This window comes from Zalophus californianus, chromosome 4, assembly GCF_009762305.2.
Source record: "Zalophus californianus isolate mZalCal1 chromosome 4, mZalCal1.pri.v2, whole genome shotgun sequence".
Taxonomy (NCBI): Eukaryota; Metazoa; Chordata; class Mammalia; order Carnivora; family Otariidae; genus Zalophus; species Zalophus californianus.
In genome coordinates, this window is record NC_045598.1 from 27,197,719 (window position 1) to 27,215,892 (window position 18,174).

The following is an 18,174-nucleotide window of genomic DNA, read 5'->3' on the forward strand; positions in this document are numbered from 1 at the left end:
ACATATGTTCTGGAAGACATGAGAACTCTGCCTCTCTGCCCACAAAACTATCAGAGACTGTGGGCCAGGGAGCTCACGATGAAGAATGTAAGACTGAAACCTTTTTATAAGAACACGGCAGAACATAATGAAGTTGTAATACCATGGTAAATTTGAGACGTGATGCTACAAGTGTTCAAAAGAGAGGGTCTGAGTGATAAGGTAGGGCTTTCTTGAGGAAGTGGGCTTTAAGCTGTCCCTTAAAGGCCATGGGAGGATTTGGGATAACAGAGACTCTATCTGCTACGTCCCCCTGAAGGCACAATAGCCAGCCACGGGCAAAGCCACAGCTGAGCTTGTGAAGTACTCTCTCTCTCTAGCTCTGAAGAAAGCACTCAGAATGGACAACCAAAGTTGCCAGGGGCCCGTGGACTGCTGCCTCCCACTCCACCGTTGTATCGCTCAGAACCCAAACTCCCTACTTCCGCACAGTGCAAGGGGCCAGCCAGCAGAAGGGCCTGCACAATAAGGCTGGAACTTACCAGGCTGCACGATAACAGTCACTTGGGCGGTGGCCTGCTGTCCTATGGTGTCAGTCACTGTGAGCTGGTAAGTGTAGTCTCCTTCTTGCATGGCAGAGAGCTGCAGGGTTGGGGTTCTAACCCCCTGCATGTATAAATACAGACAAGTGGAAAAGCAGACTCCCAGAATCACAATGTCATACAACAAGTCCTACTCTGGTCTAAATGATGCACCTAGTTTTCTAAACCTAGTGAGTGCAGCATCAGACACTGCGGGACATCCTGTTAAAAGTAAAAGGTTCCCCTTTCAAGGGGGAACAGCAGCAGTTTCAAATAAAGTCAGAGTTCTCACAAGGGAGGGGAGTACAGGAAAATGTGCAGAGATAACCAAGTTCAGTCTTTATGACCCAAGCCAGAAAGAAGGCCAGGAGCGTAGAATAAAATAACACACTTTTAAAACCATGTTCTTCCTGCTGAGGCCGCTCAGTGATCTTAACACAGCTGCCTCAATAGCACATGGCAGCAACTGCAGATGCTAAGTGACACCATGCCATCCCCTTGCCGGGTTGTGCGGATTCTGCAGCAGCAGAGAAACCGAACATAATATCTAAACAAAAGCCAGGTGAAATGTGAGCTTTAAGTCATGCCTCCAATTTGGAAACACAGAGTGTCAGAAGGAACATTATACACAATTTAGGGCAAACTTCCAAGGCAGGAACTTCCTCTAGAACAGTGGGCAAAACTTGGCAGCCTCTGGGCTGAATCCAGCTTGCAGACATTTTGTTTGGCCTGCAGTGTCTTTAAAAGCTGGAAATTTTTTTTTCTTTTTTTGAAGATTTTATTTTTAAGTACTTGCTACTTAAAACGTGGGGCTTGAACTTACAATGCTGAGCTCAAGAGTCACATGCTCCACTGACTGAGTCAGCCAGGTGCCCCCAAAGTTGGAAATTTTCAAATACAGGTCTAGATTTCTGTTTTTTCCTGAAAAGCTGGCCTCTCTAGGAATATTGGGACTGTATTTCCATGTGGCAACAACTAGCTGGAGCTGAGGCGCAGCTGACCACTTCAATCAGGGGTTATGTTGTCTGGTTTGCCACAGGCCCTATTCAGTTTTACTTACTTATGTTACCTGCCTAGTGACAGATCTAGTCCCCTTCTAAATATCTCCAGAGAGAAGATGCTCACCATCTAGCCAGGTGGGCTACTCCAATTTGTAGTAGAGCTCATTAAGATCTGCACCCTTGTATCATGATCTCAGGGTCATGAGATCGAGCCCCATGTCGGGCTCCATGCTGAGTGTGGAGCCTGCTTGAGATTCTCTCTCTTCCTCTCCCTCTGCCCCTCCTCCCCGCTCCCCTGCCCCCACCACACACCCTGCTCACATGTGTGCTCTCTCTCTCTTAAAAAAAAAAGAAAAAAGACCTGCACCCTTGTGGCATCAGAGTAGTCTGGCTCTCTGGAACCATCCTAGAATAGCTCCCCTTTCTCATCTAGTCTTTTCCTTTAATACTAAACATTAAAGACAAAGGTTTTGGTAATGTGTTCCTTAAAGGCCCCTTAAATTTTCTAGGTGGTTTTTTTTTTTTTAATTCCAATGTTCAATGTTCTATATAAATCTGACTTTGGTCATTAAAATGGGAGCAAAAATAAGCCTTGTAAGGGCAACCCGGACCAGCAGCTGTACTTCTCCTGGGCAAGAAAAGACAGAAGCCATTCCCTCCTACCTGCATCTCCACCACTTTCCCCTTGCTGCTTGGGCTGAGTGACCATTCATAGCTGGTGATGCCATGATCATCAGTGCTCTGGTTCCCAAAGAGGGTGATGGAGTTTTGGGGCAGGGTGATCACTTGGTTGGGGCCCGCATTGGCCACAGGGGGATAATCCACCGCTTTGTTCACCATCAGGCTTGCAGTGGTAGAGCTGGTTGCTCCATCAGAGTCTACTACCGTCAAGCTGGCAGGACAGAGAAAGGAGTGCAATCAGGGATGGGCTGAAGGAAGAGGAATCAATCTGACAGGACTGAAAAATTGAGGCTAAGAAATACCAAGGCAGCAGGGGTACCAAATGGTAACCAATTCTTTACCCATTCTTCTTGGAATGGCGGACGACTACTAAATGCTCACCCTGAGTGCCAGGCACTGTTCCAAGTTCTTTCTACCTCATTAAATCCTCACAACAGCTCTATAAAGCACGATCCTTATTTTACTCCTTACATACATGAGGAGACTGAGGCACAGAGAGGTAACTTGCCCAAGCTTGAGTGGAGTCAGAATGGGATCCAGGCACTATGTCGCCAGCACCGCTCTGCTCTGCCGCCTGCACGTGTCTGGGCACTGGGACCTTCACAGGCACTGTCTGACCTGGCCCTCCCAACAGTCGTATGAAGTAGGCGTCATCCATTTCCCTGTACAGGAAGCTCAGAGAGGCTACGTCACCTGCCCAGGGCCACACAGTGAGCCAGATGCAAGCCCAGTTCTCTGACTCCCAAGCCCAGAAACCAAGTTTTAAGAATAGATAGTCCCTGGCCCCTAAAGCTGTGGGGCTCAAAGGTGCCCCCCTACATAGAGCAAGCTCTGACTGCAGCCCGCTCTCCTCCTGCCATCCTGCCTCAGCCATGCACACATCGCAAGAAGGGGCGCCCTGGGCAGACAGCCTCTGGGATGGACCAGGAGGGCTGGCTCCGGTAAGACAGGAGCCCGAGATGCAAATGAATTCTCCTACGCAACAGCCCCACAGTTTGTGCCAGTGTGAAATAGGATTTGCAAGAGGAAAAAAAAATGTTCATTTATAAGAGCAGGCTTTTACCTAAATGATGCCTTCCAGCTGAACAGCCTAAAGCTTCTCTTGCCACCTCAAAATGTGAGCATAAGCAAGCAAGGAGGTTTGGGTTCCTTCCATTTTGCTGACAGAAAGAGGAAAAGCATAGAAAAGACATGTCGTTTGTTTAAATCTCACCACCAGCCACAGACAGAGCCAGACATCTGTGGGGTTGCATCCCACGGTCTCACCTTTTACCTAAGGCCTGAAGGGGATTTTTGGGGATTTTAGCCTTTAGAAAAAGAGCAAAAAACATAAGACACACAGACATGTGCAAATCAGCAAACATCTGAAGAAGAAAAATCCACAGAAGTTTTCCTCTTTTTTCAGTTTCCCTGTTGTTTTCACAGTTTTTTGTTTGTTTTTTTTTTTTTTTTAACATATCCTATTTGTCTCCTGTTTCAGAGAAAAAGCAAGTTATAGACAAATGGCAAGATGGCAGCCACCCGTTTACTCTTTCACCTCAAACAGTCCCAGGCTTGCCTGCAAGAATCCTGGACCCGATTAGCAGGTGACCACAGGGCTGGGGAAAGAGACCACTGCCATGTCAAAGGAGGGGAGAAGGAAAGGTGAGTGGAACCAAACAGACTGGATCTTAACGCTAATCAAATCCAGTCCCATCATTTCATAAATTGAAATTGATAGAACAAAAGAATCACCCCCAATACCGTATCCGCCCAAACACTATGATTAAAAGTGCAGGCTCTAGTCATGCTGCCTGTGTGACCTTGGGCAAGTTACTTAACCTCTCTGTGCCTAAATTTCCTAATCTACAAAATAGTAGTAATTGTAATACCTGCTATAAAGATTAAATAAGCCACTACATGCACAGAGCTCAGAACAGTACTAAACACATAATAAATGTTCAAGAAGCAGGAGCTATTATTGTTACTTTTTTGAAAAGGATCAACCTGGCCCAAGCTAAATTTCATAAATGTTAGAACTCCTATATTAGAAATCGAAGGTAAAAACCAACTCACGTTTCCATTTTAAGCCAATGAGAAGGCTCTAACCTTGTGGAATGGCAGCCGCCTTTCATTCATCTGAAGTCTTAAGTCAATGAGAGTGCTGCTAAGTCACATTTACTTACATGGCAGGTGCTGTGCTAGGACCTTTGTCACTGTGTCTCAGGTAGTGTGAAAACTTGGCTAATTGCAGATCCAGTGGGGACGATAGACACCCATGAATAAACCACTGCACCACAGAGGCACTGGGTGCAACAGTTTGGGGAGAGACATATTCCCTCCTCCGGGAAGAACCTCAGGAGGGTCTCACAGAAAACTGAGTAGGTCCTTAAGGATGGGCAGAACTCCAATGGACTGAGAAGAGCATTCAAGGAAGCATGAACAAAATATGTAAGGTCAGGTCAAGGAGTGGAACAGAACAAGCCCAGACTTGAGGGTTAGAGAATCTGCACTTCGGTTCTAGCTGAACTGTGTGACCTCAGAGAAGTTAGTAAATACACTGAGCCTCATTTTTCTCAGATGTAAAATTAGTTTAGTATCAGATACATATGGTGTTTGTACGATACTCACATACAAGTGCTCTATAACTGACAAGGACTTTTGCAAACCTAAGGAGGATTACTCTAGAGTCGGCTCACACTCTTACTAATCATTACATCCTAGAATGTCAACACGAGTTCCCAGGACTATCTTTGAATCAAATTCGTTAAAACACTCCAACAGAGAAAGATCCCACAAATCATAGTGAAATAAACCACTAGTCCAAAGTAAAGATTTTGAGACCTTGTAAGTTGAGGAAGCATTTACCAAGGGAAGAGACAAGATGGGAATGGGTTCCTTCTAGATTTTTCCTGAGAAAAGGCACAGGAAGATGGGCCCTTTCACTTAATAACAGAAATCCTAAAAAAAAATGGAGATCTGCCAGGCGCAGCTTTGGGAATAACTGTGGTGGGTCCTATGCAAGGACCACTGCCCTAGAAACTTATCACTGTTGTGACCACAACGACCAATAGAACTCAGAGAACTAATGGAACCAAAGGCTCTATCATCAACCAAATCTACAATGACTTTGATATCTGTCAGAGTTACTCCTAGAAGAATGTAAAACCCACAAGGGAAAAACATGGCCTAAGGGAAACTTGAAGGGTCCTAATTTACCTGAAAGTGTAGTTCCCAGGGACGAGCTTACTTAGTTTTAATATGGCCGTGTCTTCAGAAATCTTCTCTTCTCTCAGAGGTCCCTTAAGTTCCTCCCAATGGTACTGGACGATTTTATCATCATCAGTGCTTTCTTGACCATAAAGAAACATCAGTTACAACACGAGAGCGCTGGGTCTCAGCACTCACCCAGCTTACGCAAACCAGGGCAACTACCCAGAGATGTGAGGCTAGGAAAACTTCATGAAATGACAGACTATCTCTCCAGAGTGTTTCTTCCCTAGGAATATTGGGTCATTCTGCCTCTCTATGAATATTCCACTGCGTAGTTTTCCAAGGACTCCAACACAGGCAACCTCTGGTTAAAATGCTACTGTATGAAAAAAGGAAAATCAAAAATTCTTAAACACATGAAAAGATACTCAACCTCACTTAAAATAAATGCACATTTAAATTACACTTCAGATACTATTTTTTTAACCTACCTGATTGGTGAGACCAAAGTTTCATAACACACTCTATGGGTAAAAGTGCGGAGCAAACCCTCTCCTAGGTCACGGTGGAAGCATATGGTGATACTCTCTCCATAAAGAAACAATTCCTCTTTGAGGAATTTATCCTACAGATATATCTGCACATGTGTTAAATGTCAAGCTTACAAGATTATTCATGGCAACATTCTTTGTAGCAGCAAAAGACCAAAAATAATCTAAATGGTCACCAATAGAGATTGACTGAAAACAAGTATACAGCCATACAATATTATACAGCCATTTAATGGAAGGCTATGTAATCCTTAAGAGAAAAAAAAAATGAACTATTTCACATACTGATTCAGAAAAATTCTTCAGCATGGAGAAATAATCATTGTACATAATAGTGTGTACTCTGTGTTATCATAAAGACTGTATAATGTATTGTCTTACATACGCATAGAATGTCTCTGGAAAGAAACATAAAATAATACTGTTGACTGTCTGGAGGACAACTGGATAGGTGGCAGATGGGGTCATACTGATTCTCTCCAGTGTACACCCTTACACACTATTTGGCTTTGACCTATTCAACAATATAAAGTAAAATGGCGGAGGGGGGCTGGGGGAGGCCTGGGTGGCTCAGTCAGTTAAGCGTCTGCCTTTGGCTCGGGTCATGATCCTGGGAGCCTGGGTTCTAGTCCTGCATTGGGCTCCCTGCTCAGCGGGGAGCCTGCTTCTCCCTCTCCCTCTGCCTGCCGTTCCCCCTGCTTGTTTTCTATCTCCCACTCTCTCTCTCTAATAAATAAATCTTTAAAAAAGTAAATGCTTAAAAAAAAAAAAAGTAAAATGGCGCTATGTGAACCCTTTCTACTGCTCTCACGAGTACTTCTTCCTGTTCTCTCTTCCATCTTGGCCTGCTATTCTTCTACCCTCCTCTTGCCAGTACCATCTACGTGAAATGTTTAACCTTGCTAGAGATTCCTCTGCTAGAGCAGTGACTGCCTTGGCCATAAAACGACTATTGGTGGCAAGACAATCAGGGTAGCAGGGCCTCACTAGACCTCCCAGGGGACCAAGCAAATACTGCTGAGATGACAGGCCTGAAACCCCCTGCATGCATAGCCAGCATCAGTGGCAAAGACCCAGAAGTCTTCTCATGTCACCCATCAGGGGACACTACTCTGAAGGGTAAAATGTTCACGAGCAGGGCCGGGGCATGGAGCACATTCTGCGAGTCTCTCTGGGAGGAGGCTGACAAAAACCTTGTCAGGCAGTACATGCCAGGGAGAGCTCCCAGCCAAGACCCTCAGTTACTTATCTTACTATAGAGGAGGGAACTTTGTTTTCATAACTGAGAGTGGTGACTCTATCTAAGCAAATTTGAAACCCAGCAAGTTTCATATAAAATAATGCTAAATACCTGCATAATCCCTTTCTTAACATCTCAAAAGAGCAGAATTATTACTTCAAACAAGCCACATGGGGATTTTAAATAAGGCCTGTCTCGTTTTTACTTCCTAATCAGTTGCTTGCAATGGGTAGTCTTCCCATAACATGGTCAAGAAGATGGGCCTAAACAGAATGCAGACATTAAATTGGCCCCAAATCTTCTTCTTCTTCTTCTTTTTTTTAAGTAGGCTCCATGCCCACCATGGAGCCCAATGCAGGGCTTGAACTCATGACCCCGAGATCAAGACCTGCATTTTCTACCACAGTTCACAGTGAATGCTACTCTAAAACATCATGCCTAGACAAGCACTCACGGCTGCCATCAATGACTGTGGAAGTGGTTGGTAGAGAGATCTCCTGGAACTGTGGCGACACGATGGCAACGGGAGGCTGATTCTTCCGGGGCTCTGAAAGAAAATGACGAAGAAGAAATTAGAAGAGGGGCTTTATTTTATTTATTTATTGGCAGTTTTTATTTTTTATTTAATTTTTTAAAAAGATTTTATTTATTTATTTGAGAGAGAGAACAAGAGAGAGAGAGCACAAGCAGGGGGAGCAAGAGAGGGAGAAGCAGGCTCCCGCTGAGCAGAGAGCCCAACATGGGGCTCTATCCCAGGACCCTGGGATCATGGAAGAGGGGCTTTATAAATTATAGGAGGAGCAGGCCTGTGTGGGTGAATTATAAATCAGTTTCCATCACATAACTAATGCGTGCAGCATCACCGAATGAATGGCAAGTCACAACGCCAGGTTACCATTCTAGCATAAGACACGTGGAAGCATCAGAGCCTCTTCCAAACCTGACCATTCCTAAGACCATGCCTCGTGCATGCTTTCAATGCACATTTCAATGTGCTATCTTGTCCGTGAAAAGGACTACAGTGGCACAAGCTGAGGAGAGGTGGACCACAAACAAGCTTTGTGCAACAAGGGCCTTGACAAGCAAACTATCCCTCGGCACAGACTGTGCTGAAAAGATAACGGATGATTTCCCGAACATCCCTGAGCTGACTGTGTCTAGGCCTGAGTGATGGCAGGGTCGCAGACCACTCTGTCCGCCTGAATGACTATGAGCTACAAACCCAGGGGCCTTTTGAAAAAAAAATCCAACGGTCTTTATGTTAAACACATTTTTAAGAAGGTGAAAGGATTACCTTGGCTACAGAGCTCAAGGAACAAACAGAAAAATCTATCCCCAACAAAGACAGAAACCAGTATTAAGAATTTGTGCTAGTGTATGTGCTACTCTCCAACTTGCCCCAAATTTCCCTAAAAATGCAAAACAAGATACTTTGTTATTGCACTGTAACTTACCAATGGTGGATCACTTAAAAAGAATGACGGGATCTGATTTCCAAGGTGAAAGAAGACTGGCAGGGTTTAAATGAGGAATTCTGTGTGCAAAACCCATATCTGGAAAGAGATCAGAAAGAGCCAGCCATTTGGCTGGTTCTCCTTTACATGCTTCTCCCAGGCTCCTTGTGTCTCTTAATCACAACACATGGTCCTCTCTCAGCATGACCTACTTGGAGAAGTAGTTCTCAGACAGGCAGGCTGCTGCTCAAGCCACACCACACTGGGGGTCATGTGATTAATGTTTCTCCGCCCAGCCAAATGTTCCAACTAGAACCAAAGCATACGCTCTGCCACCTAACCTTTCATTACATTGAACTAGGCACTGCCCAATGAATATAGAAGAAGAAGAAAGAAGAAGAAGAAGAAGGAAGAAGAACAACAACCCTTCAAGTCAAATCTCCCCCTCTTTGGGAATCCTGCAGAGGAAGCAATGGAGATGCAGCTAGGGCTGGGAAACTCATACCTGGTTTTACCGTCACGTTCACATAGCCTTCCCCATGGGCATTTTGACCATCTACAATCACTTTGAATTCATATAAGCCTGGAGTAAGCTGCAGAAGTGAGAGAAGACCTTTTAGAAAACCACAAAGAGCAGCAATTCTATGTAAAATAACACACATATCTGAACTTTCCATGCTGATACTGCACTCTCTTCTTGCACAGTTTCCAAAATGGAGAGAGTAAACTAGCTGAGGAGATGAAACAATGAATTATAAACTAAAAAACCATAGCTTTTAATGTGAATCTTATTACTAGCTGACTCTAGAACAACAAAAGGGAATTCAATATCTCTGTACTCCCATTTTCCTTTCAGAAGAACATTAAGGGCCCAACCACCCTATTTCATAGAGTTATGAAATTAAAATAATCATCTCTGCAAAGAAAATCATTTTGCAAAAATACCAAATAGCTCCCAAATATCTGAATATTTTTCCCTTCTGATTTCCACTAAGTGTATAAACATAATATAAAAGAAAGAAAATCACCCACAATCCCACTGTCCTAACACATCAGTTAATCATATTTCTCTTACTTCCTCCCAATGCTTGACCACATACAAAAAGTATTTTAAATAGTTCATTCGTTCAGCAAACATTTACTGAGAACCAATTATGTGCTGGACATTATCCTAGGCTTGGGGTTTGGAGAGGAGTAAGATAAGATCACTACCTCAAGGAACTAGACTTTCAAGGTCCAGTTAAAATCAAGGTGTGCATCAAGCTTTTTGTTGTTGTTAGTTCATGTCTTTTATTAACCTGTATACACAATTACTTGTCTTCCGGTCTGTTGAAGCAATAGGTCAGACAACATTTAGCACAAGAATGCCTATCAAAGTGGCTAGCCATAAAAACTTCAGCACCGCATTCATCTGAAGGGCACTCCCGATGAAGGTGACTGATTTTGCCATTCTCATCCACCTTCTGGTATTTCAGGACAGCCAACTTAACCTTCTCTCTCTTATGCTTACTCTCCTTGGGAGTGCTGTAATACTACTTCCTTCTTAGCACCACCACAAAGTCTCAACACAAGATGAAGAGTGGACTCCTTTTGAATGCTGTAGTCACACAAAGTTTGTCTGTCTTCCAGTTGCTTGCCAGCGAAGATCAGTCTCTGCTGATCAGGAGGAATTCCTTCCTTATCCTGGATCTTGGCCTTTACATTTTCTACTGTATCTGAGGATTCAACCTCGAGAGTGATGGTCTTCCCCATAAGGGTTTTCACAAAAATCTGCATCTTGGTGGCGGTTCCACTGCAGATCGGAAAGAAAAACCTGCATCAAGCTTTTTATTATTCTTTCTTCTATTCATTTAACATGAGCACCTTCCCCCACTATAATAGCCTTTTTAATGGTCACTTTCATAGCTGCAGAACAGTGCCCGAGTGTGTCATATCACATAAGCGCTCCACATTGTTGGGTATTTGGGTTGTTTCCAGACTTTTACTATTATAACTAATGCTTGCTGTGATGAACATCTTTCAGACGACTGAAGTTTTTCCTTTCTTCTGAATGATCTTCTTTGAGCAAATGTTAATTGACTAGTGTTTTTGACATTTTTCTTCTTGGAAATCTCTCATTACTTGGCTTTCACTTTGCCGATTCCTCATTTCCTTCAGTTTCTTCTTCCTTGTACATCTTTAAGGACAGTATTCCCCAGGATTCCAACTGTACTCTACACACTCTGTCTGGAGGATCTCATATATTACCATGGCTTCAAATGTCATCTGTTGGAGGTTGGTGTGCAGATTTATCTCTCTAGCGCAGACTTGTGTCCTGCTCTCTAGCCCCTGACTCCCAGTTTCTTCCTGGACACCTCCACTCAAATGTTTCACAGGTACCTCAAACTCACTCTGTCCAAAAATGATTTAATCATCTGCAAACCTCATCCAAACTTGCTCCTCTTTCTGTGTTCTTCATTTCAGTAAATATCACCACTGTCATACCAACATCTACCCAGGTGCCTGAGCCAAAAGGCTAGAATGATCCTAGACATCCTTTCCCCAACACCTCCACCCCATCAAATGATCACCAGGTCTTATCGAGTTGTCCTCCATTATATTCCTCACATCCACTCACTTCTCTCCATTCACAATGCCATCATCTTAGATTTCAATGATCATAGCATAGTTGTTAAAAGCAAGAGCTTTAGGGATGGAAAGTTCCAGTTCAAATCTACCATTTAAGAGCTTTGTGAACTTTGGCTAAACTACTTTATTTTTCTGATTTTTAGTTTTGCCATTTATAAAACAGATATTAGTATCTACATCTTGGGGTCATTACAAAGATAAAATGAAGTTAGAGCATAAAACAATTAGCACTGTGTCTGGCACATATCATGAGCTCCACAGTAGCCTTTAAGTTTTATTTTACTTATTTGTTTTTTAACCCAGGCTATCACCATCTCACACCTACACCTTTCAACAGATTCTCAATTGGTTTCCCTAGTTTGAGTCTTACCTCCTCCCATCTGCAGTCAGGGTGAGCTTTCTAAACTGAAAATCTGAACTAGTCTTTCTACTATCTAAAACCTTTCAAAGGTTCCATATTCCCCATGAATAAGATTCACAGTCCTCACTCTGTGACCCATGCATCTCTCCAACTCTGTGCCACTGTTCTTCTCACACTGGAGGGGCCAGTCATGCTGAACCACACAGAATTCCCTTTTTGTCACAGTTTCTATTTGGCCCAGTGGACATTGCTTCCCCTGCATGGGGTATCAGCACTCCACCCTTTACCCAGAAAGTGAGTCACCTGTCATGACCCAGCTGAGTAAACTCTAAGAAATCAAACTCCCCAGGGCGTCAATACTCCCTGCAATGACCTAGTGCATCCCCTGTTATTAACTGTCTGCTTCTGGCCAGTATCACCCGCGAGATTCTATTGTCCTTGAATGTGAAGATTTTGATCAATTCACTGGTAAATCCCCACTGCCTGACATATAACTAGTGTATGATGAACAGTTGTTGAAGAAAAAAAGAATGAACGAATGAATGAGAATGCCTGGCCAAAGAATATGAACATTTTTATGGTTCTTAATAACTACACTGAATCCCAAAAAAGACTGAGCCAATTTACACAGTCTTGTGGCCACAAAAAACTTAGCTTATCTCCCAAATTCTAAAATCCTTATGTTACCCTTAAAAGCTGTTTAGTGTATATTTTCAGCTATCACCACCATGCTTATACAGTCTTCTCACCATAAATGAACATTTGAGAATCATACACTAACAAATACTGGATGTTAGCCAGGCTTTTGGAGGATTCACTTCTGAAAGATTGTTCCTGATTTAAGTGTGAACAGAAAATTCTACATTCTACATTTTAGAAAATGGTCAGCACCTCTATCTCAGCCCTGCAAGTGAGACGAGGCAAATTCACCTTGGACAGTTTGAGGATCTGGGAATGTTTCCCTTCCATCTCTCCACTGTAGTCTTTAGGATGAGTAATCAGCTGCCAGTCGTAGGTGTAGGTTTCTCCTATAGAAGGGCAGTTACAAAAATCATGAAAACATACACCTACACACAAAGAGGGCAGCCACACAGCCTGCCAATAACAAATCTCTTCTAAATCTTGACAAGGCCTTAGTTTTTAAGATTCCGCCCCAGAGCCTCTAGGGAAACCAAACGTTTTGTTGAAAGAAAGGGAGGATTCTGCTGACTCAGCTACAGTCAGGGCTTCCTCCACTCTCTCCCAGCAATGCTCTCTCCTGCCCCACACCCAGCCTCCCTTTGAGCAAGGCCAATCCTCCCTCAAAATACCAGCTTGCTCATGGTGTGGCATCACAGGGAAAAAACATGCCCTACCAAACACTATAGATGAACTCACTGGGAACAAAGGCCATTTTCTTGCAAAACTTCTTTTGCAACAAAGAACAGCAATGACTTCTAAATAACATGGTTCAAAAATAGCTTTTTTACAGAGTGCTAACAATGCTTGTCTCACTGAGGTCATCACACCCTGGTGAGTTAAAAGAGCTACTTCATTCCAGCTGAGCTAAATAACACACTGCAGAAGATGGTAGGGGATGGCCCATTTTAAACAGTCCCCACTGAAATTAATTAAGATCAAATTAAGCACAGGGCGCCTGGGTGGCTCAGTTGGTTGAGCGACTGCCTTCGGCTCAGGTCATGATCCTGGAGTCCCGGGATCGAGTCCCGCATCGGGCTCCCTGCTCGGCGGGGAGTCCGCTTCTCCCTCTGACCCTCTTCCCTCTCATGCTCTCTACCATTCTCTCTCTCAAACAAATAAATAAAATCTTAAAAAAAAAATCAAATCAAGCATTAAATGGTCCTCATTTGTAGCTCAGACTATATGACTGGGTAGGGCAAGGACAGGATCCCGTTATCTAAATGGAATCCTGCCCCCGTGAAAGTGGTCTTAAATTTTGAGGGGGGTGAGATTCACATCTGACGAGGGATGGATGGGATTTGGTAAGAAGGCTAAGTTTATGTTACTACCCAGAAGTAAAAATAAAAGGAAAAGAGAAGAAAGCTAAAAAGCGTAACAGAGAATGGTCATCTCTTTCTTAGTTCATGAGTTCAAAAGTAAGTTAGCACAGAATTGAATTCCAAGAGAGGCTTCATCTGAAGACCAGATTTTATTTTATAAGCCTGAGTTGCAAGATCGATCACTCTTTCTCCCCCCTGAAACACTAGTTTTGTGTTGGACAGTCGTCAGCCCTGGGCAGCTCTCACAAACGTCCCCTGGGCAAGTCTGGGCAGGCGAGAAGCAGGAAAAGCACAGCAGCGTGGGGCTGGTGCCAAGAGATGACCTCTTTTCCAACTAGAGTAGGAAATTTGTTTTCCACACAGAAAACAGACTCACATTAGTTTGGGAACTGACAATTTTATAATATCTCAGGCTGGCAACGCAATTTCAAGCAAGGACAATATTCCTAGTACAGAAAAGCTTGGGGGATGAATTGTGCCTCACAGCTGGAAATCTGCCCCAAGGGTAGGAACAGCTGAGGATAGGTCTGCTAGACGGAAGGCTGGTTTCAATGATTTAGGGCAGTGGTTTTCAAACCATGCCTCCAAACCCGAGAGGGATCCTGAGAGGTGCTCCAGGGGCCGCCACAGGAGTGAGGGGAAGAGTAGGCAGAGCGGGTTCTGTTCACTTGTCCCCAAACCATCCATCCCATGTATCTGATAAAGGCTGAACAACCCATGGAGAGGAGAGTTGAAAAGAATCTGTTTCTCAACCCATGTGTTTTAGACTTTATCAAAGTCTCCACTGTATTTTAACTATACTCTGTCCCTAAGCCCTCTTTATTTAGAACCCACATGCTGATCTACAAGGTGACAGCAACTCACAGACATGTATATGCAAACAGGGGTTAGACAAGAAAATAAAGCAGAACCCAGTGCTTTACACAAAACACTGGAGTCAACTGCAGCTCAGGGCAGTTCTCACCTATCTTCAAACGCCACCAAATTCATCCACCTTAACTTACCACCAGAGGGGGTAAGGATAAAGCTTCTCTGGAGGAAGATGGAATGACCTGATAAGGAAACCTCAATTTGAGGGCAGAAATATAGAATGGGGAAGGCATTTATGTTCTGGAAAAGTACTTTTGCATAAATACACTATTTGGTATTAGGCCTTTTAGAAAGTAGGACTACTGTATAGGAAAGGTGTGTACCTAAAATGGAAGGACCCCATCCTGACTCCTAGAGTATGGCATTCGACTTGACTAACCCTGCAATGAGTAGCATAAACCCAATGCAATCATTTTCCATCAAAGTATGCTTCACTATTGTCAGAGAAAGTCTTAAAGTGCATATGTGTTACTTTTTTTTCCTTTGGCAACTCTGGTGGGATGCATATGTGTTTCTAAGCCAAATTTTGGCATATTAATATATACTTCAAAGGTGAAAGGGATGCTCATATTATAAAAGTTTTCTTAAATAATGAATGCATCATCCCCTAATTTATGTATTTCATAAATCTGAATTTTGTGTATCACATTGGGCCTGTCTTCTTTTTTTTTTAAGATTTTATTTATTTATTTATTTATTTGGAGAGAGAGAGAGAGAGAGGGAGAGAGAGAGCGCAAGAGCACAAGCAGAGGGAGGGAGAGGGACAAGCAGCGCTCGATCTCATGACCCTGAGATCACGACCTGAGCTGAAATCAAGAGTCAGACACTTAACCAACGAAGTCACACGGAAGCCCTGTCTTCCTTTTTTTTTTAATGTCAAATCTCTATTAGCCATAGTCTTAGATCACTCTTCTACAAGTTCTATATCTGCTATTTTACTAGTCTGTACAAAATAAATAGGTTAAACCTCAGTCTCAGTTTCTTCCTCTTTTAAAGGGATATAATACAACCTCCACATAATGAGCATCAGCTATATGCTAGGCACTGAGGTAGGTCCCTTATATACCATTTCATTTTGTCCTTAAAGTAACCTTATGAAGTAGAACTTATTATCCTCATTTTTACCGAGAAAGAAAGGGAAGCACAGAAATAATTTGCTTAAAATCATTCAGCTAATGTCTGGCTGAGCTGGGATTTGAACCCAGGCTTGACATCGAAGCCCATGATTTCAAACATTATATTATATTGCCTCTTGCATCAGATAAACATTTGTGCATGTGCATACTATAGCCTGTTCTCACAGGACTATTGCAATGAGTAAATGAGTTAAGGTAGGTAAATATCATAAATTAAAACATTATCCAAATGTAACTAAGGGGATGTTTTACCTTCAAGTGGTTCTTGGAGAACATATGCATTTAACTGAACTTCATTCTTAGGCAGGGTCATCTGGACACTTTTTCCAGCAGATACCACCAGTTCCTTTATAACTGGAAACAAAGAAAATATACAAGAGATAAGAAATTAGATCCAGACTACCTCATTCCTCTCCATCCTTTTGGGGCCAAATTTCTTTTATAAACAATATTCAGTTACTGCCTTTATTTCCTAATTATTTATCTACTCTTTAATCCCCTAAAATTTTACTCTGCCCCCATTTTTCCACTGAAAAAGATCTTTTGAGGACATCCACAAACTGCTCCTTAGCAAATCCAGTAATTCTTTCTCAACCTTTACTTCAGTGGCATCTAATACTGCTGACTGCTTTGTTATTAAAACTGTCAGGTTATCATGACATCATATTATTCTACTTTTATTCCTTTGTCTCTGAGTTTTTCTCCACTGTATTTTTTTTTTAAAGATTTTATTTTTATTTGACAGAGAGATAGAGAGCACAAGTAAGCAGAGAGGCAGGCAGAGAGGGAGAAGCAGGCTCTCTGCTGAGCAGGGAGCCTGACGCGGGGCTTGATCCCAGGACCCCAGGATCATGACCTGAGCCGAAGGCAGCCGCTTAACCGACTGAGCCACCCAGGCGCCCCTCTCCACTGTATTTTAACTACAGTCTGTCCCTAAGCCCTCTTTATATAGTAATTTCCATGGAGTTCAATAATCAGAGTTCAACAGTGTTTCAAGGATCATCTTTACGCTGATAAACAACTTTCTAATAAATACATCTATTAAGTTCCTAAAAGAAAAGCCAAATGTTGATCACAAGGCCGGCCTTAATTTCTTTCTATTCCAATTGCTACAACCACAGACTTAGGTTATTCCAAGAATCTTAACTGGTCTTCCCTCTGCCAGCACACCCCACTCTAATCCATTCTGTCTTCCTAAAACACCCACCACCATTAGTTTTTCTAAAATACTCCCCCCACCATGTTACTCTCCTACTTAAGACTCTCCACTCCCACACCGTGTTCAAGGCCAACTGCTAACCTGGCATTAGAGAACCATTAACATCTGATCACACCACCTCACACTTCCTCCCCAGTTCTGCCTCTAATTATGTTAATTTTCCCTCTTGTGCTCCACAGAAGACATAGTCTACTCTTGGGGACTTTACTAATGCTATTTCCTTCAACTGGGGTGTATGCTTTCTTTATTCTCAGTCAGTACTTTGTTTCTAGCTTAAAGCCAGTCTTCTCTCCAAGAAAGCTTCCCAGACCATTTCAGTTCAAACTTATCTGAGGTACCTCAGCATTTTTGGAATACCCACGTCAGCTAATAGCTATATATGCGGTCTTCACACTATTTCAATAGCTATTTCATACATGTCTGGGTTTCTCAACCCTGGCACTACTGACATTTGGGACCAGATAATTCTTTGTTGTGGGGGGCGGGGGAAACTGTTCTGTGTGCTGTAAGAGAGCTGGCAGGTTCCCCGGCCCCCACCCACTAGGTATCAGTAGCACGCCTCCTCCATAAGTGTAACAACCAAAACTTTTGCAGGTTGTTGAGAACCACTATTATATAAATCTTATTTCTCTGACAATAATGGTTATTAGGTATGAGACCTAGGAAACAGAGAGCTTAAAGCAAACAAATGGCTGGTCCACCCATATTTCCAGACTAGGGGGTAAGGACTTCCTAGACAAATATGAAATTTGAGATCTATCTGTCTGCTTGGGAACACTGTACTGAAGAAGAAATGATATCTTCCTTATGGAAACTTCAGCATTTAGATACCCTAGGAGGTTGAATAAGAATTCTCTGAAGTGACTTTAAAAAAAAAAAAAAAAGACAAGAAATGCAAAGAAAGGAAAGAGAAACCACTATACTCAGAAAGAGTATAATGGACAAAAATATAGTGTTACTCAAACTCTTTATAATTACACCAAAGATTACAGGCATTCTGCCTGAACACAAAAATTACTTTAGTGCCTCAGGATTGAAACCCCCAAAATTTCATGTTACTCTACCAGGAAAAAAGAGCCTAGGGAATCAAAAACCAGCAAAAATTCATTCTCACTGGCTTTGCTTTACCCTGTTGCCTTTTTCAGGGGATAAAGATCAAGTTAGTTTCCTTGATTAACCATTTCCTCCTAATACCTTACAACAGCACTCATGAAGCACAGACTTGTTAAGGCAACACTGCTTATAAATCTCCTCCCTATGGATGGGTTGCTTTAAAAATAA

The 18,174-nt window shown here is 42.8% G+C and overlaps 1 protein-coding gene and 1 pseudogene across 7 annotated transcripts in view; both read right to left on the reverse strand.

Moving 5' to 3' along the window:
- KIAA0319L (KIAA0319 like) overlaps positions 1–18,174 on the reverse strand; it is a 99,552-nt gene that overhangs the window by 20,629 nt on the left and 60,749 nt on the right. For all 7 annotated transcript variants that reach the window (XM_027597807.2, XM_027597797.2, XM_027597778.2 and 4 more), the window contains 7 exons: positions 15,927–16,028; positions 12,599–12,696; positions 9,185–9,272; positions 7,680–7,772; positions 5,441–5,573; positions 2,225–2,453; positions 522–645 (listed from right to left, as the gene is read on the reverse strand). In XM_027597807.2, the coding sequence (XP_027453608.2) occupies positions 522–645; positions 2,225–2,453; positions 5,441–5,573; positions 7,680–7,772; positions 9,185–9,272; positions 12,599–12,696; positions 15,927–16,028 (867 nt within the window). The remainder of the gene's footprint in view (positions 1–521; positions 646–2,224; positions 2,454–5,440; positions 5,574–7,679; positions 7,773–9,184; positions 9,273–12,598; positions 12,697–15,926; positions 16,029–18,174) is intronic.
- LOC113924291 lies at positions 9,941–10,529 on the reverse strand (annotated as a pseudogene).